The sequence below is a fragment of the Ceratocystis lukuohia genome, assembly GCF_044167205.1.
Source record: "Ceratocystis lukuohia strain C4212 chromosome Unknown Supercontig6_pilon, whole genome shotgun sequence".
NCBI classification, from domain to species: Eukaryota; Fungi; Ascomycota; class Sordariomycetes; order Microascales; family Ceratocystidaceae; genus Ceratocystis; species Ceratocystis lukuohia.
Genome location: NW_027263525.1, coordinates 2,978,111 through 2,992,796, shown reverse-complemented (window position 1 = coordinate 2,992,796; position 14,686 = coordinate 2,978,111). Strand labels below are relative to the sequence as shown.

At 47.4% G+C, this 14,686-nt stretch overlaps 3 protein-coding genes across 3 annotated transcripts; all 3 read right to left on the bottom strand.

Moving 5' to 3' along the window:
- Positions 1 to 941: 941 nt before the first annotated feature.
- On the bottom strand, positions 942 to 3,950 carry HOO65_060690 (uncharacterized protein; the record flags this gene model as incomplete). The annotated part of the gene is made up of 1 exon (XM_071001203.1): positions 942 to 3,950. One exon carries the CDS (start codon positions 3,948 to 3,950, stop codon positions 942 to 944), a length of 3,009 nt encoding a protein of 1,002 aa, XP_070858040.1.
- Positions 3,951 to 7,459: 3,509 nt separating this feature from the next.
- Positions 7,460 to 9,615, bottom strand: HOO65_060689 (Sulfate adenylyltransferase; the record flags this gene model as incomplete). Its single annotated transcript, XM_071003744.1, has 5 exons — positions 7,460 to 8,658; positions 8,732 to 8,880; positions 9,064 to 9,246; positions 9,353 to 9,380; positions 9,444 to 9,615. 5 exons carry the CDS (start codon positions 9,613 to 9,615, stop codon positions 7,460 to 7,462), a joined length of 1,731 nt encoding a protein of 576 aa, XP_070858039.1.
- Positions 9,616 to 13,033: 3,418 nt separating this feature from the next.
- Positions 13,034 to 13,735, bottom strand: HOO65_060688 (PKS-NRPS hybrid synthetase; the record flags this gene model as incomplete). The annotated part of the gene is made up of 1 exon (XM_071001202.1): positions 13,034 to 13,735. One exon carries the CDS (start codon positions 13,733 to 13,735, stop codon positions 13,034 to 13,036), a length of 702 nt encoding a protein of 233 aa, XP_070858038.1.
- Positions 13,736 to 14,686: the final 951 nt, after the last annotated feature.

Here is a 14,686-nt window from a genome sequence, read left to right as displayed (position 1 = left end):
AGTCAATCGTCTTCCCAGGAATAATTAAGGATTAAACCATCCAGTATTATAATATCATTGGTGAGCTCGTCAAGGCCATCAGATGGTTGGGCAAAGAGGATGGAGATAGGGAAGAGCGGGATGAAAAATATGAAGGTGGACAAGTTGGAGCAAGTGTGTGTGAAATTCGTCTTGTCTTATTTCTACCCATCTTTCACATCATTTATATAACACAAGTCCCGTGAGAACCGGCTCCATGGCATTCAAGGCCGGCTACCTTTCTCCTTAGTTCCATTCCATTGGGCCTCAACAATCTAAATCAATCTGTATCGAGTCCTAAAGCCTTCCCTTATCCATCCATTACTGTACCATTATAGATATGTTTATAACTGCATTGACCCCTATCTGCAATCAACAACTATGTAGCATTCAATGAATGCCTCCTCTTGTACTCACACATTAACGGCATTCACTATCACATAATGATGGCGGTGACGACCATAACTAATAGCGTAAACAAATATCAAGGATGCAAAGAATATACTGCCTCAATTATGCCAAAATGATGTCGCGCTGCCTTTGCTACTTGCTAAAAAGCAATAGCAGTGACCACCCGAACAACCAACGCGCTTTTTTTGGGAGGGGAGGGAGGTCATTTTTCTTTCCTCTCTCGCCCGGTCTTCTCTTTCTACCCCCTCACCTCTAGAGTAGCGAAGTGCTATCTAGAGAACAGCAAAAATCAAACCAACTAAAATCAAAGCAAAACAAAGCAAAACAAATCAAATCATGACTTCGTCAAATATAAAATAGGAAAAAAAGGACAAATAAGAAGCAGAAAAGAATAGGAGAGGGTCGAGTGGTTGGATTTTGGCATCACAGGTGGCCATGGTCTCGTTGGTAGATCCACGTAGATTAGGGAAAGGAAGATAGCAGGAGAAGGTGAAAAAAGATGCCAACCCCTTTTAGTAATCTTCGTCCTCTTCCTCAATCGGAGCTGGTGTCCGTCTTTCCTGTCGTCGCTTGTGCTGGTGTCGCCGGTTGCTTGCCACATTGCTAGCTGAATCATCTGGCGCAATCATGTCACAATCATCGGCCCAGTCATCATCGCTGTCCTCTCCTTCTGTGCCCTGGGCCCAGGCTGGCCGCTCATAATTGGATGCAAGGCTATTGCCCGATCCCAAAAGCACTTCAGGGCGCTTACGTGATTTTAGAGACTGAGTTAGTCCAGCTGACCGTTGTCGAAGAGAGTTCCGGACGGTTTGAGCGTGCAAATGCAATGTCTCAAACGCGTTCTCCAAAGCCTCCATGCCATTGAAGATCTCCAGCTCAAGCTCGTTGAGGGCAGCGATTTCAGCCTCCTCGTCTACTGATACAGCGTGTTTGTTGGTGCCGCCAGCCGTGCTATTCGACACAAACGAAGCAGGCGTGGCAGTTGCCGACCGCGAGTATGGACGTTGCGAAGGCGTGACTGACCGAGACCCGCCAATGCTCATTCGTGAGTTGGCACCATCGGCACGGTCCGGGCTTATTGGAAACTCCCCAGGAGACAAATCACCGTTATCAGCCCCAGACCACAAGAACCCATCAAAGCGGCCCGATGTGAGAATCTCCCACTCTGATGAGTTGATGGCCGCAATTGTCGTCAGCAGGTCATGTGTCTCATGGTGCTTGAGGAGGTACAGCGCGGTTTCCGCATCACGAGGCGGAGTAGTCAAGTTGTAGAGACGTTGCAACGCAGTACCAATGTTAACTACGAATTCTGTACGATTCTTACGCAGAGGCGTAGGGGCTCTAAGAGCTGGCTGCAGCTCCTTGGAGCCTGTAAGTAAAGCATTAAAGTAAGGCTTGTCTTCAGAGCTCAGGTTGGTCAGGATTGCGAAGGTAAGCGTCTCGTCGTCTACATCTGTAGGTGGAGGTGCTGGTGCATCGGCACACTTGGTCATCCATCGATCCACAGACTGCCGCACTTTCTGTGTCTGCCGCAAGTAGTGCTCACGGAACTCTTCGTTAAGATCAGGGTCCAGGTTTATGGGAGATGAAGGTCGCGGGGGCGCAGTAGGGTCAATATGACTGCCCACAGCCTTGATACCCAGAGATCCCATGTCAAAGGGCGGCCATGATGGTAGATCGCCCCGACCACTAACTTGCTCCAGCACTTCACCCCAGTTCAATCCGCAATGTGGAGCTTCTGACCGCTCGCACACAACACAGGAACACCCCTCAGAAGGCAATTCACGGGAGAATACATGCTCCAGGCGGTCCAACAATCTGCGCGCCACAGAGCGGTGGCCTGTAGCCACAGCAATTGAACCGTGCTTAGCAATAACGGCGTTATATTGGTCGAGGAGATTAAAAAATGGCGTGAAAAAAGACTCGGCGCCCGTCAGCGCAGGGACATTCTTAGCAGTTCGTTTGACACGGTTTTGAGATAGAACCGAAAGGAATTGCTTAGATACGGCATGCGGCAGACCGCCGTGTTGCATCAAATAATCGACTCGAGGAATTTCTTGGATACTCAGCATGGGTGGCGGTGGAGGGGCAGAAGCATTAAAGCCCGGGGGGGTTGGTGATAAGGGATGTGATTGCAGTGACAATGAACGGGACAGTTGTGTAGTATCAGTGTGAGGATCAGGGAAAGGGGCGGACACAATAACAGGAGGCGATCCTGTGGTCAAGCCAGCACCCCGTATAGTTGGGGACAATGCGACACTTGGGGAGCTGGTGTCTGACAATGCAACTGGTGACCATTGGGATGATTGTGGTTTTGTTCTGGGCGCGGGACTCTTCTCACCTTCGACGATTTGGCTTCCAACAAAGCCTGAAATTTGGGGTTGGGTTGGCGTCTTTGGTGACGAGTCTTGAGCGCTTTCAGGCGACGAAGTACGGCGGCTACCACTGTGGCGATGGTGACGGTCTTCATACTCAGACTTTTTCTTACTGCCGCTGACACTGCGGCGGCGGCTGACACTATGGGAAGTGCTTAGCTTGCTACTTTTGGACCCGGAACGAGAAAGGCGGTCAGATTCTTTGACTCGTAACGTGTCACGAGAGCTCGATCCTCTGGGAACAGCGGTCGAATGTGAGGATAGTCTAGAAGAGCCAGAGCTTCTGCGTCGACTTAACTTAGACTCGGCCCGCGAAAGCTCAGACACACGAGACTTGGGGCGATCATCAGTAATGGTATCGGCTTCACTACTGGCAATTCGATGACTGCGTGATGGACGCAGAGACGAAGATGGCTTAGGGGACGTCACGTCAGTTTCAGGGGGGCTAGGCGGACGACCATCGCCGTGTGATTTTGTGGAGGAACGACGGCCGCCTGGGACAGAGTCGGCCGATTTAGAACGGTGGTGGCTGCTGCGCTTTTTGCGTGTAGATGAAGATCCCAGATCAGTAGCATCAGGAGTCAAAGGGTCGCCATTAGCTTTAATGGCCCCTGGGACACCACTCCCACTGCTCTTACGAGCTTGAGAAGATGACCCTTCTTCGCGACTTCCAGAGGATTCCTTGTTGTGGCTTTTACTGAAGGGGATAGAGCCACGGTCGGAGCCACCGCCAAGACTGAGCCCTAGGAATCTGCTGATGTCAGACTTCATCTCACTGACTGCTGACTTTTCCTCCGTCTTGGATCTGTGTTGGTGGTGGCTGTGGGCGCGGCGAACAGACGAGCGGCTGGTTTCGCTGTCAGTAGGGCGGAGTTTAGAGGAAGAAGAAAAAATGAACGAGGAGGTGGTAGATTTCGGAGAGCGGCGGTCTCTTTCTCTGTCACGATCCTTTTTAGAATCCCGTTCCCGGTGCGACTTGCTGCGTTCCATATCTGGACGAGATCGTTTGGACTTTTCTTTTTCCTTGTCCTTATCCCGCGAGGATTCTCGCTTTTCATCTTTAGGTTTTGGTGACGTGGCAGTGATATCAGTATCGGTATCAACGGCGGTAGCAGCACCATCAACTACTTCACTTTTGGATGACATGGCGACGTTTGTTTTGCGGGCGGTAAGATCATACGATGCGTAGAAAGTAGCCAAAGGTAAGTAAAGAGAAAATTAGAGCAGACGTGATATTGAACTATTCAGGCGGCGGCGGTGTCGTCTTTGAAACGAAGTCGAGGCGGTTCACGTTCCGTTTGGTGGCTTACAATGGAGAAAAGGAAGTAGAGGGGATAGAAGCAGCGCGGTCGCAGGAAATTTGTGACTTGCTTATTTAGTTTTTTTTCCTTCCGTCCAAGATGTAGATTGGGTTTGAGAGGGTTAAAGCTGCCGTAGTAGAATGGATGGATAGATAGCTATCCAAGGAGCACTAAGCTATAACTCCAAAGGGGTACTGTGTCTTTGCTGAATATCAGATACAACAAGGTAAGCAAGCTTGAGGGAGGATGAGTCGTCAAAGGCTGGGCGACAAAGTCAAAGGGAGGTTGATGATAACTTGTGTTTTTTTTTTCGTAAAAGTCTTGGGACTTGGCAAGTTACTCCAAGAGAGGAGGGAACTAGTCAAGCAAAGCAATATATGATGAGCAGTCTGATAGGAAAAAAAAAAGGGTTAAGCAACGAACAATGCAAAGAAAGATGAAAGAAGCTGTGAAAGAATTAGGAAAGCGAAATAGGATGGGAAAAATAAATAAAATAAAATATGGTAGCCCAAACCAAGGCTAGCAAGAAATGACAACTTCAGAACCAGCTATAGAGAGAAGCTGAGAAGAAAATTATCATAACAACCAATGTTAAAAGAGGAGAACGAAAGGGAAGGTGAAGAAAATGGAGGAAGTGGGAAAAAAAAAGAAGAAAAAGAGAAAAGCTGCCAGCAAACAAACAAAGCATGCATGCATGCAGGAGGGGAAGAAGAAGCGCAAGGATCAGGATGGGATCAGAACAGGACCTGGACTTTTGGTGCAGACAATAGGCGGGAATAGAGAGACGAAAGTATATTAGAGCAAGAATGAAAGTTGAGTGCTAGAAAAATGATTGAATAGCTAGAGTTGAGCAGAGCCAAGGACAAGCAGAGAGCGAATGAATGGCTTAGCAAACGAGAGAAAACAAGGAATCACACCAACAAGGGCACACGTCAAGTCGTCCGTCAACCTTGTTAGGTCTATATAGTCATGTGTGTGTGTTGGCCGGGACTTCCTAAGGCGCAAAAAACATATATGCTGGTCCTATGGTTTATGGCTTTGTCTTGGTCTTGGTCTTGGTCGTCCAAGATAGATGGAAGCGTTTGGCTGGCCAAATCAATGTAAGTAGCGTCGACAAGCGACGAGACTATGGCAATAGGAACAAAGCTAGAGATTGCAGTGGCATGGTTTGTCTGCAAGCCGCAAGCTGCAGTGCACACTATACAGTGTATACTGCATGTGCACAAAAATTACAGGCAAAGATGTGTACCATGCGATACACGGTACGGCGCAGACAGGCAGACAAGCCAAGGAGAACAAGAAAGAGCAAGGGAAAAGGAAAAGGACAAGACAGAACAAGTGGCCTACCTAACTAAAAAGAAGCGGTGATGGAAATTAGAGCCTAACTTGACTTCGCACTAAAGCAAAATAGGCAGACAAGAACAAGACATCTTTTATTACTGGTTTTTACACATGCCAAGGGGTCCTTTCCTAACAACTTTGAGGGGAGACAAAGGCGCATAGGGGCTTTTGTGTCGCAGAATTCTAAGGTCTTCTTTCCTCTACGGGTTCATGATATCCCACATAACTCGAATTAGGGCTTTTGTTTCTTTTTGTGCGAATTCTATCCTTTATGTCTCGAATAATGGGCAACAACGAGGTCATATTGTCAGGGTTTTGTCTTGATCCTAAGGTTATTGCTAAAACTGAAGGCCGCTAAAGAATCTAGGCTTCTTGACAGGAAAAATAGTTCACGTGAATAAGGGTCTAGGGTTTATGATATCGCTCCACTCCTCATTTATCCATGTACGAGGCCGCTACAGCAATGGCACTAGATGTGTATGCATCAAAAGCGATTACTTTATCAAGCAGCTTCCATGGCGTGGTATATCCATCCATAGCTTCCTAATTATTCTACGACAGTGCGACATACTTGTACTACGAGTTGAAAGAGTCTAGTTTAGTGGTAACGTTGACCATCTCAATAGGTCATGCCTTTTTGCTGTCTGAGCAGCTCCTCTAAGCATTTAAGTGGGAGAGCAAGCAAGTAGCGAATCCTGAGGTTAGTGTCATCTGCGCTTCTATTATTCAATCTCCATAGAAAAATTATGCTGCAGGCTTGTATATATTTAAGGCCGTAAAACATATGTACCTCATCATCATGGTCTCCGGTTACGTTTCCCCACTCTACTCTGTTCAATTCTAGTAGCCGCCATGACACTCTGCCGGTCCAACTCCATCTTTGCCTTGCCATTTTCTGTCTCGCTGCCCAACCAAAAATCCTTATGCTGGCCAATCCCTTTCATCCCTAGAGACAAGGCAAGGGCTGCTCAACCAAGACAAAGTTTTCTCTACCCATGTAAATGTACGTGTGGTGGTGTACTATGTACTTGGACTTGGATAAAATACTACATGTACTGATGCTATATCAACGGCACCACGTGCTCACCCACCGCCCATTCCGCTTTCTGATGCAGCAAACTCGTTTTTTTTTTTTTTTTTTTTTTTTTTTTTTGATTTCATGTTCCCTTCCATTGGTCGGGCGGGTCATCCGGCCGTCTATAGTCTCGTTATAGTAGCACAGCACGACATGGCACGGCATCGTTGGTATGGTATAGAAAGCAAGGGAAGATGAGGAGAACAAGTATCTAGGACTCTACACATGCGGTACGTGTACATATATCGTACACATTGTATACGTACTTGTCCTAATAATACATTGTATGTTTACGAACGGCGCTGCCTAAGGCCCTTGTCATGAGGGGAGGTTGGTTAGTGCATAAGGTCTTTGTATTTTTGTACCTTGTGCTGTTTATTGCTGTATGTTACTTGCGGGGGGGGGGGGGATAGGAGAGCCAATTAAAATCTACGAAAATATGATAAAGACGGGGCTGAGATGTGGATATGGATAACTATGTACGAGCTACGTGTGAACAGTGTGACAAGCTGTGCATACCTGATGTGTATATTTAGTTGTGCAAATATGCACAAAATTTTGCACAACCTCTTCTTGTCGTCCCGTATACTCAACCACTCGCACTAAAACGTCTGGCTGAAACAATATTGTTATTTTATTTCGGGCTGCAATAATCTCGTATCTCGTCCTTCCACAAAACATCTCCATAAACCATGCCATGATTGCTGCCCTCGATGCTTCTTCACCCATTGCATGGCGATACAAAACGGCATAGTAGTAGCACTTGCCCCTACGCTGGCCATCACTTATTGAGATTGTCCTCTATTGCCGACTGTCATTGCACTATCTCGGATAGTTCCGCAAACTGGTATCATGCTGCATTAATTTGTAACGTAAAAAAACTATTTGTCTTGTTGCTTTTTGAGACATCCTGTCCGATATACCACGTAGCTCCTTTTCTATACACGGTCTAGAAGGCCACGGCTTTCCAGCATCAGGATGATCTGGTGTACGACAGCCCGCGTCGTTTGCTTGGAACAGTCCACCACCAGGTCAGCCTTCTTGGGGACCTCATATGGGTCGTCAACACCGGTAAAGCCCTTGATCTCGCCAGCGCGCGCCCGCTTGTAGATACCACGGCGATCTGTCTTTTCGCAGTACTCCAGCGGCGTGGCCACATGTACTAGGAAGAACAGGCCACCATTCTTTTCAACCTGCTGGCGTGCCTGCTCGCGTGCCTCATCAAATGGTGCAATGGGCGTCGCGATAACAGCAGCACCAGCCTTGCTTAGCTCCGACGCTACGAATGCGATGCGTGAAATGTTCTTGTCGCGGTCCTCGCGGCTAAAGCCTAGCTCGGCCGACAGCTCGTGGCGCACTGTATCACCAAGCAACATGGAAACTGGACGGCCACCACCCTGCATGAGTGTTACCTGCAGGGCACGGGCAATAGAGTCCTTGCCGGAGTTTTGGTAGCCAGAGAGCAGAATAGTGAAGCCCTTTGCTGAAGGTAGCGGGTTTTCCTCGCGTAGAACCTTGACGACTTCGGGGTATGAGAACCACTCTGGGATTTCCTTCCCGGTGCGGAGGCGGTTGCGCAGCTCTGTGCCCGAGATGTTGGCAGTGCGGGTGCCCTCGGCAATCTGGTCGACAGGCTTGTACTCGTCCGAATCAGGAAGATAGATCATAGCCTGGAACTCGACCATCTGAATGCCCAGCTCCTCAGCGTATTGTTTGACGGCTTCCTGGGCATCGTACGGGCCGTAGTGGTCCTTGCCGTTCTTGTTCTTACCAGGGCCGGCGTGGTCACGGCCGACAATGAAGTGTGTGCAACCATGGTTCTTGCGAATAATGGCGTGCCAAATGGCCTCACGGGGCCCTCCCATGCGCATTGCCAGGGGAAGCAGAGCCAGAGTGGCCATGCCGTTGGGGTACCGGGGTAGTAGAGCTTTGTATACACGGACTCGTGTAAAGTGGTCGATATCGCCGGGCTTGGTCAAACCAACAACCGGATGGATCAGCACGTTGGCCTGCTGCGAGCGTGCGGCGCGAACAGTCAGCTCACGATGAGCACGGTGCATTGGGTTTCGCGTCTGGAATGCCACCACACGTTGCCAGCCAAGCTTCTCAAAGTGTGAGCGTAGCTCGGCGGGGGTGTCTATCAGGTGAGAGAGAAGCAACAAAGTTAGCACGAGACATAGGTCGGGCTAGGAGAATAAACGTATACATACAGCGCAGATCCAAAAAGTCATAGTGGGCGGGACGGTTGATGGCCTCGACCTTGCCACCTACGTAGAATTCCTGGGAAACATCGAAAAGGTGCTTCACACCAGGATGAGTGTCGTCGTCACTGCCAAAAACCTTAATAGCTTCATTGACCCTAATGGACCGATTAGTAAACAGAAGTAGGGTTGGATTCCTTCCTAATTTAGTTGCTTGATGATGCCATCGTAGGATTACAATCTAAGATATGGCGCAAGACCTACGATTGCAACGCCGATGACGCAAAGCAAAAAAAAAAAAAAAGGGTTGGCGAGCGAGCGAGCGAGAATGGGAGACTTACTTATCAGGCTTATAGATATCGTCTACGGTCATAATAGCCAGGTTGGCATCGTCGCGAAAGTCGCGCAGCACGATACGAGAGCCGGCTTTGATGCCGAGAGACTCAATAGTTTCCTTGTTGGCATCAAGGGTAATGGGCATAGAGAAAAGAACACCGCTGGCAAGGCGGTTTTCTGCGACAACTCTATGGGGTAGACGGCGAGGTTAGCATTCGTCCAAGCATGAGCCAATCATTGGGGGAGATATCTGTTTGTCCGTTGATGGTAGCGTTGAGATGAGCTAGGACTTACCCGTTGAAGTCGGCTTCGGTCATGAAACCTGTCCATCAAATTCAAGCGTTAGTTAGAGACTCGGCATGCTAAGGTCTATGTACAAACTCACCCTCAAGGGGAGAAAAGCCACCGTTCATGATCAGTTCCAGATCGCACAGGTGACGCTCTGACAACACCAGCGCCGGGAGCGTCTCAGCTTCGGCAGCGAGGCTGTCATGGCGGGGGGCATCGCGGGCAAAAAGGTCCTTGAGAATGCCGCCGTGAGGAGCAGGAGTAGCCATTGTGATGTTGGATGTTGGATGTTGGTATGGGGAGAGGGAGGAAGTCGGTTGGACTATGGAAAGGGACGAAAAAAGATGCAACAAAAGAGAGAGAAAGAGGAGGAAGAAAGAAGACTAAACTCGCTATTTCTATATCCCACGGGGCTCGAGAAGCTTGGTTTATAAGAGGAACGAAGAACGACCAGGAATTCAACACCCTCCACCCCAGCACAAGCCTGGGACTCCGTAGCTTATATGCACAACTTAGCGTTGAACTAAGGGAGGGGAAGGCGAGGGAAGTGGCGGGCTAGGAGCTGGCGTGATGGGGGTTTGACCTGGGGGGTTCTCTACAAAGTTACAGAGTCTCAGTCATTTTATTGACCGTGTGTTATGCAACCGGAAGTCCGTTAGACGAGAGGCCAGCCCATCTAGGGAGTGCTAGCTAATAACAAGTGACACAAGAGAGAAAGCAGAAAGCACGTAACTGAGTCCTGGGGGAAATACAGCGAAAACTAGATAGATAGATTGGTATTCTAGAGCAGCTAAAGAACAAGAACTATTATATATGAGGAAATAAAAAGAATGAGCTCATATGTTTGACGGGTGCTTGTACAGAGAGTAAGTGCCCATGCGTATTGTATACATAGTATGAGTCTATCTCATAGCACAGAGCATATCTGGGTGCCCATAGCTTCCTTTGGCTTGCTTGCTTCAGGCAATTTTAAATCTGCCAGACCCAGAGTTTTTGATCTAAATCTAACAGAGCAAGAAGCAAAGACAAAAAGCAAAGGACAATAAGTTCCGTTGTTGATGCAGTTGATGCAGTTGCACGCCACACCAATCGGCCAATTACCTCGTATAGGAATGAGGAGAAAGGCAAGAGCCAAGCAAGATTGCCGACGACGAAGTAGTTTCCGGTCGGATTTTTCACTGTTGGATTTCCTTCCTATTTTTTTTCTCTCCGTACATAGCACCGGGGCGAACTGCAGACGATAAAAGGTAGGACACCACACCAAATACAGCAAGAGCTGTAAGCCATAAGGCGCCTTGATTGTATTGCATGCTCCCTAGTTTCTTTTCTTCTCCCGTGAAAAACCCCAACTTGATGATCACAAAAAGTCGCCTCGTTTTTCTAGGACTTAGGACTTCTCGATAAAACTGATCATTACCTATGCGGAAGTCCCGTTCTGTCGCCCGTTTAGGAAGGCCTTAGACATATTTCCACTTTCCGCCACAGAAATCCTACAGCTTTCTACTTAACACTTCTAGTGCACCTGTCTTGATTGTATCTTTTGTAAAGGACATGCACAAAAAGATACTTGTGGTCTTGTCAACGTCTTCCCCCTTGAGACATAGCCTTATTCTAAGCTAGGGATTTTTCTTTTCCTAACTAATGGCTACCAGGGAAAAAAATGGGAACTGGCTTGCCTAGATTCCGAATGACGTGCTCGGGAAATAACGAAGACGCCATAGGCTGGCCCCGGCCTGGAAGTCTCATAGGGGGGGGGGGGATAAAGCCTCACGATAAAGATACATGCATACAAATTCGTCGTTGGCGAAATGGCCGGAGGTAAGCAAGACCGCCGATGTGGCAGTAAGTACCAGTGGGTACATGAGGGGCTCGTCGCAAATCTATCCCATCCAGATGGCCGAAGAACCCTGCCGCTAACTAGTATCTACAGGTCAGCTTCTGCTGGCTGGCTTTGCTTCTGCTCTTCCCCACCACAGAGTCCGGAACTTGATTGTCTTTCAGCTGGGGCTCGCTGAATGGCAAGTAGGGAAGTCAATTAAGAGAAGAGTGTATATATTGGGGAAGCCCTCTCCTTTTTCTACTAATCTAATTGCTCATGTCTTTTTTAAATGCTGTCTTGATTATGAGACCTTGGCAAGAATGGTGTATTTGATGGTCAACGCAACCTTGATTGTGGTTGGTCTGACATATGGGATAGAAAACCTTAATGGAATAGAGCGCTGTAAATAGACCCTAGGATAATAGGGCAGCAACCTTGATTGACCATGCTGATCGATTTTATGGTTTTAAGTAAACGTCTTAGTATGATGCTCAAAAATTTAAGAAAAAGGCCCATAGACAAAATACTTGTAAAAAACCATCCAAAATCAATCTTGATGACATCCTATATGCGCTCCCTTGTTTTTTGGATTACCTAATCAAGTCACTAGCTTACGGCGACGCCTACATCCGCTCCCCCATTTCTATTTTCGCTCCCCCCCCTGTTTTTTGGCTAACATAATCAATTTTTTAGTGTATCTCAGCAGTGTTTTGAGCCCTTACTAGCGATGTAGATACAGCAGATACAGCAGATACAGCAGATACAGCAGATACAGCAGATGGAGTCAAACAATGCAGTGAAAATTATATATTTAATAGCTCTGAAAACCTAAGAGGGTATGCCTTCGAAGTCATTATATGGCTAACGTGATGACACATGCTAAATTTCGAAGCTTTCCTTTTCGTAGGCTCAACTTTCTCAAATCTAGACGGCTCACGCTTCGTACTTGTGGCCGGCTGAGTAGGTATTTTGAAAGTTGGGCACTTCCATGCCTCTAATATAGGCTGTTGCTGAAGTTGATTTCGTTTTAGATGCAAATGAGGATGGAAATACTCAAGGGAAAGATTCTGGCTTGTCTCTTGGAGTAGCTGAAGAGTGTGGACACACGGTAGACCAAGAGAAGAAGTGAAAGACCAGGTGCAAGCTTTTAGGGGCTTTGCTTAATAGCTTTCCAAGCATCGAAAAGATCAAATCTTGACGTTCACAAGTGTGATTTGATCAGCCAGTGGATTCCTTCAACCCTTGAAGTAGCGGTATTACCAAAATGCAAGTACTTGTCCACCCATGCTTTTACAAGCCGTCCCTTGTGTGGGTTGAGCCAGTATGTCAAGACATACCCAACCTCTTGAGGGTATTGTGAGGCGTACTGACACCGAAAGTCTTCAACACAAGTCTTATACGTTTCTTCGTCTGGCGATGCGATTATGGAGTGCCAGCATCCATAAAACCTCTCCCATGCTTTGGTCTCTGGACTGTCGGGTGACTCATTGCGCTTGAGCCCAAAAGCTGGTTGGCAGTGTTGGACAACTGCCTTATTAGCATGCCAAAGGCAAAGCAAGGCAGCAGCAGAAGGGAAATATACTGGAACAGCATTCATGATTGCCTGACATCGATCCGTAAAAACAACAGAAGGAAGCTCTTGTTGGTATAGAGACTTGAGGTGTTGTAATGCCCATAAACAATCATCCCCCGTCTCTCCTGAAAGGAATGCGAATGCGATGCAAAACCATTTTTGGGAGGAATCGACTCCAATCATATCGAGAAGCGGCATAGCATACTGATTTGTCTTGTATGTACAATCAAGTAACAAGGCATCCGGGTTTTCTTGTAGATATGCTATGGAATCGGGATGTGAAAGAAAAGAGTTGTTAAATGGGTTTCCGAATTGACCTGGACCTCGCACCTGAAGCCTTCTTTGCTGAGTTGGTTGATGAGGCTTGTATGCTGCTATCCTTTTGGCATAAATCTCGTTTCGCAGTTGCAATTTGGTTTTGAATGTCTTTTGGTGTTGCAAGCGTATCCGTCGTATTATAGAGATACGTCCTGATGCTTCGAGGGGCAACTCCAGCTGCTACTAAGTCCGAAATCATAGTTAAGTCCTTCTTTTGGAGAGCGCGATGTGCGGGATGTGCAGATGGGTCTTCACTTGGCGGATGATTATGCTGGGCGTATTCACTGCCTGGCCGGTGAACTAGAGTCCAGCTACCATCATGTGCCGATTCTTTGGCTAATACTGAAAAGTTGCAGCTAGTTACTCGACTTGAAGTTCGGCGTTTTCGCGTAGCTAAAGGGTTTGGCGGCCTTCGAGTTCGATCGCAAGCAACAACAACTTTTGTCCGGCCATTTTTAGTCTTTTTAGACTTTCCAGTTGTGAATGCATAACCTCGAGGTTTTGCCCAGGCATTCGCAGCAGCAAAGAGAGCTTCGCGAGACTCGTAAGTCCCTTCAGGCGGAAGGACATCGTCCGGAAATTGACTGATTTGTAGGGCCTCTGCGTTGTCTGCTACGTCGTCTGCTGTGTTGTTTGCATTTACAGCATTTAAAGTGTCTGCTAAAGCGCCTGCCTCCATCTCTATCTGGCGTATCTGGTGTATCTGGTGTATCTGGTGTATCTGGTGTATTTGGTGTATTTGGTGTATTTGGTGTATTTGGTGTATTTGGTGTATTTGGTGTTGGTGTATCTGCTTGCTTCATCTCCTGTATTTGCATCGCTGGTTAAGGGGTCAAAACAGCAAGAGGTGCATTTGGTAGGCAGCTACTACGTGGGCATCATGTTTTTTCTACATGGGCATCGGGCTTATGTGGGCATCAATTTACGCACTCTGATTGGCTAGAAATGTGTCTGTTAGTGAATTCTATGCTCTGGAATTCTGCCAATGTACCTCTCTCCCCTGGCCAATTCTATGGCTGATACTTATACAAAGAAATGTAAAAAGGACAGGATACTCTTTGTGTTGAAGACTTCACTGATATATGATTTCTTTATCCTATGTTATTACTCTTAAGTACTATGATGTAGCTGCACCTACTCAGGAAAACAACCTCATGACAGCCAGTAGAGTAAGGCAGAGAATGGCTGTATAGAGGCTGAGGTCACCTGGGAGCTGGGGGATAATCCTCTCAGAATAGGAAGAAGGGGTGTAGCTGACATCTAGAGAAGGATAGATAAATATACTGAAGAATAACAAGCTTTAGATCTAATGGACAGAGAGGGAGATTGCATTGTATTTAGAGAATGAGAATCAAGTGGTTATGTTTGAACATAAAGGCAGCTCAAATAAATAGTATAGAGACAAAGGCTGTGAAATGGCCCTTCCAGAAGAAGAAATTCACAGCAAATGTAGTGTTGCTACTTGTAAAGAATCCTTGAGATTTGGCCCACTGTTAGTGCACATGCTTCACCGCCTTTATGGGCCTTGTACCTGTAAGCTAGAGCCAATCAGAGTGCATAAAGCCTGATGCCCACATAAGCCTGATGCCTGTGTAGAAAAAACCTGATGCCCACGTAGTAGCTGCCCATT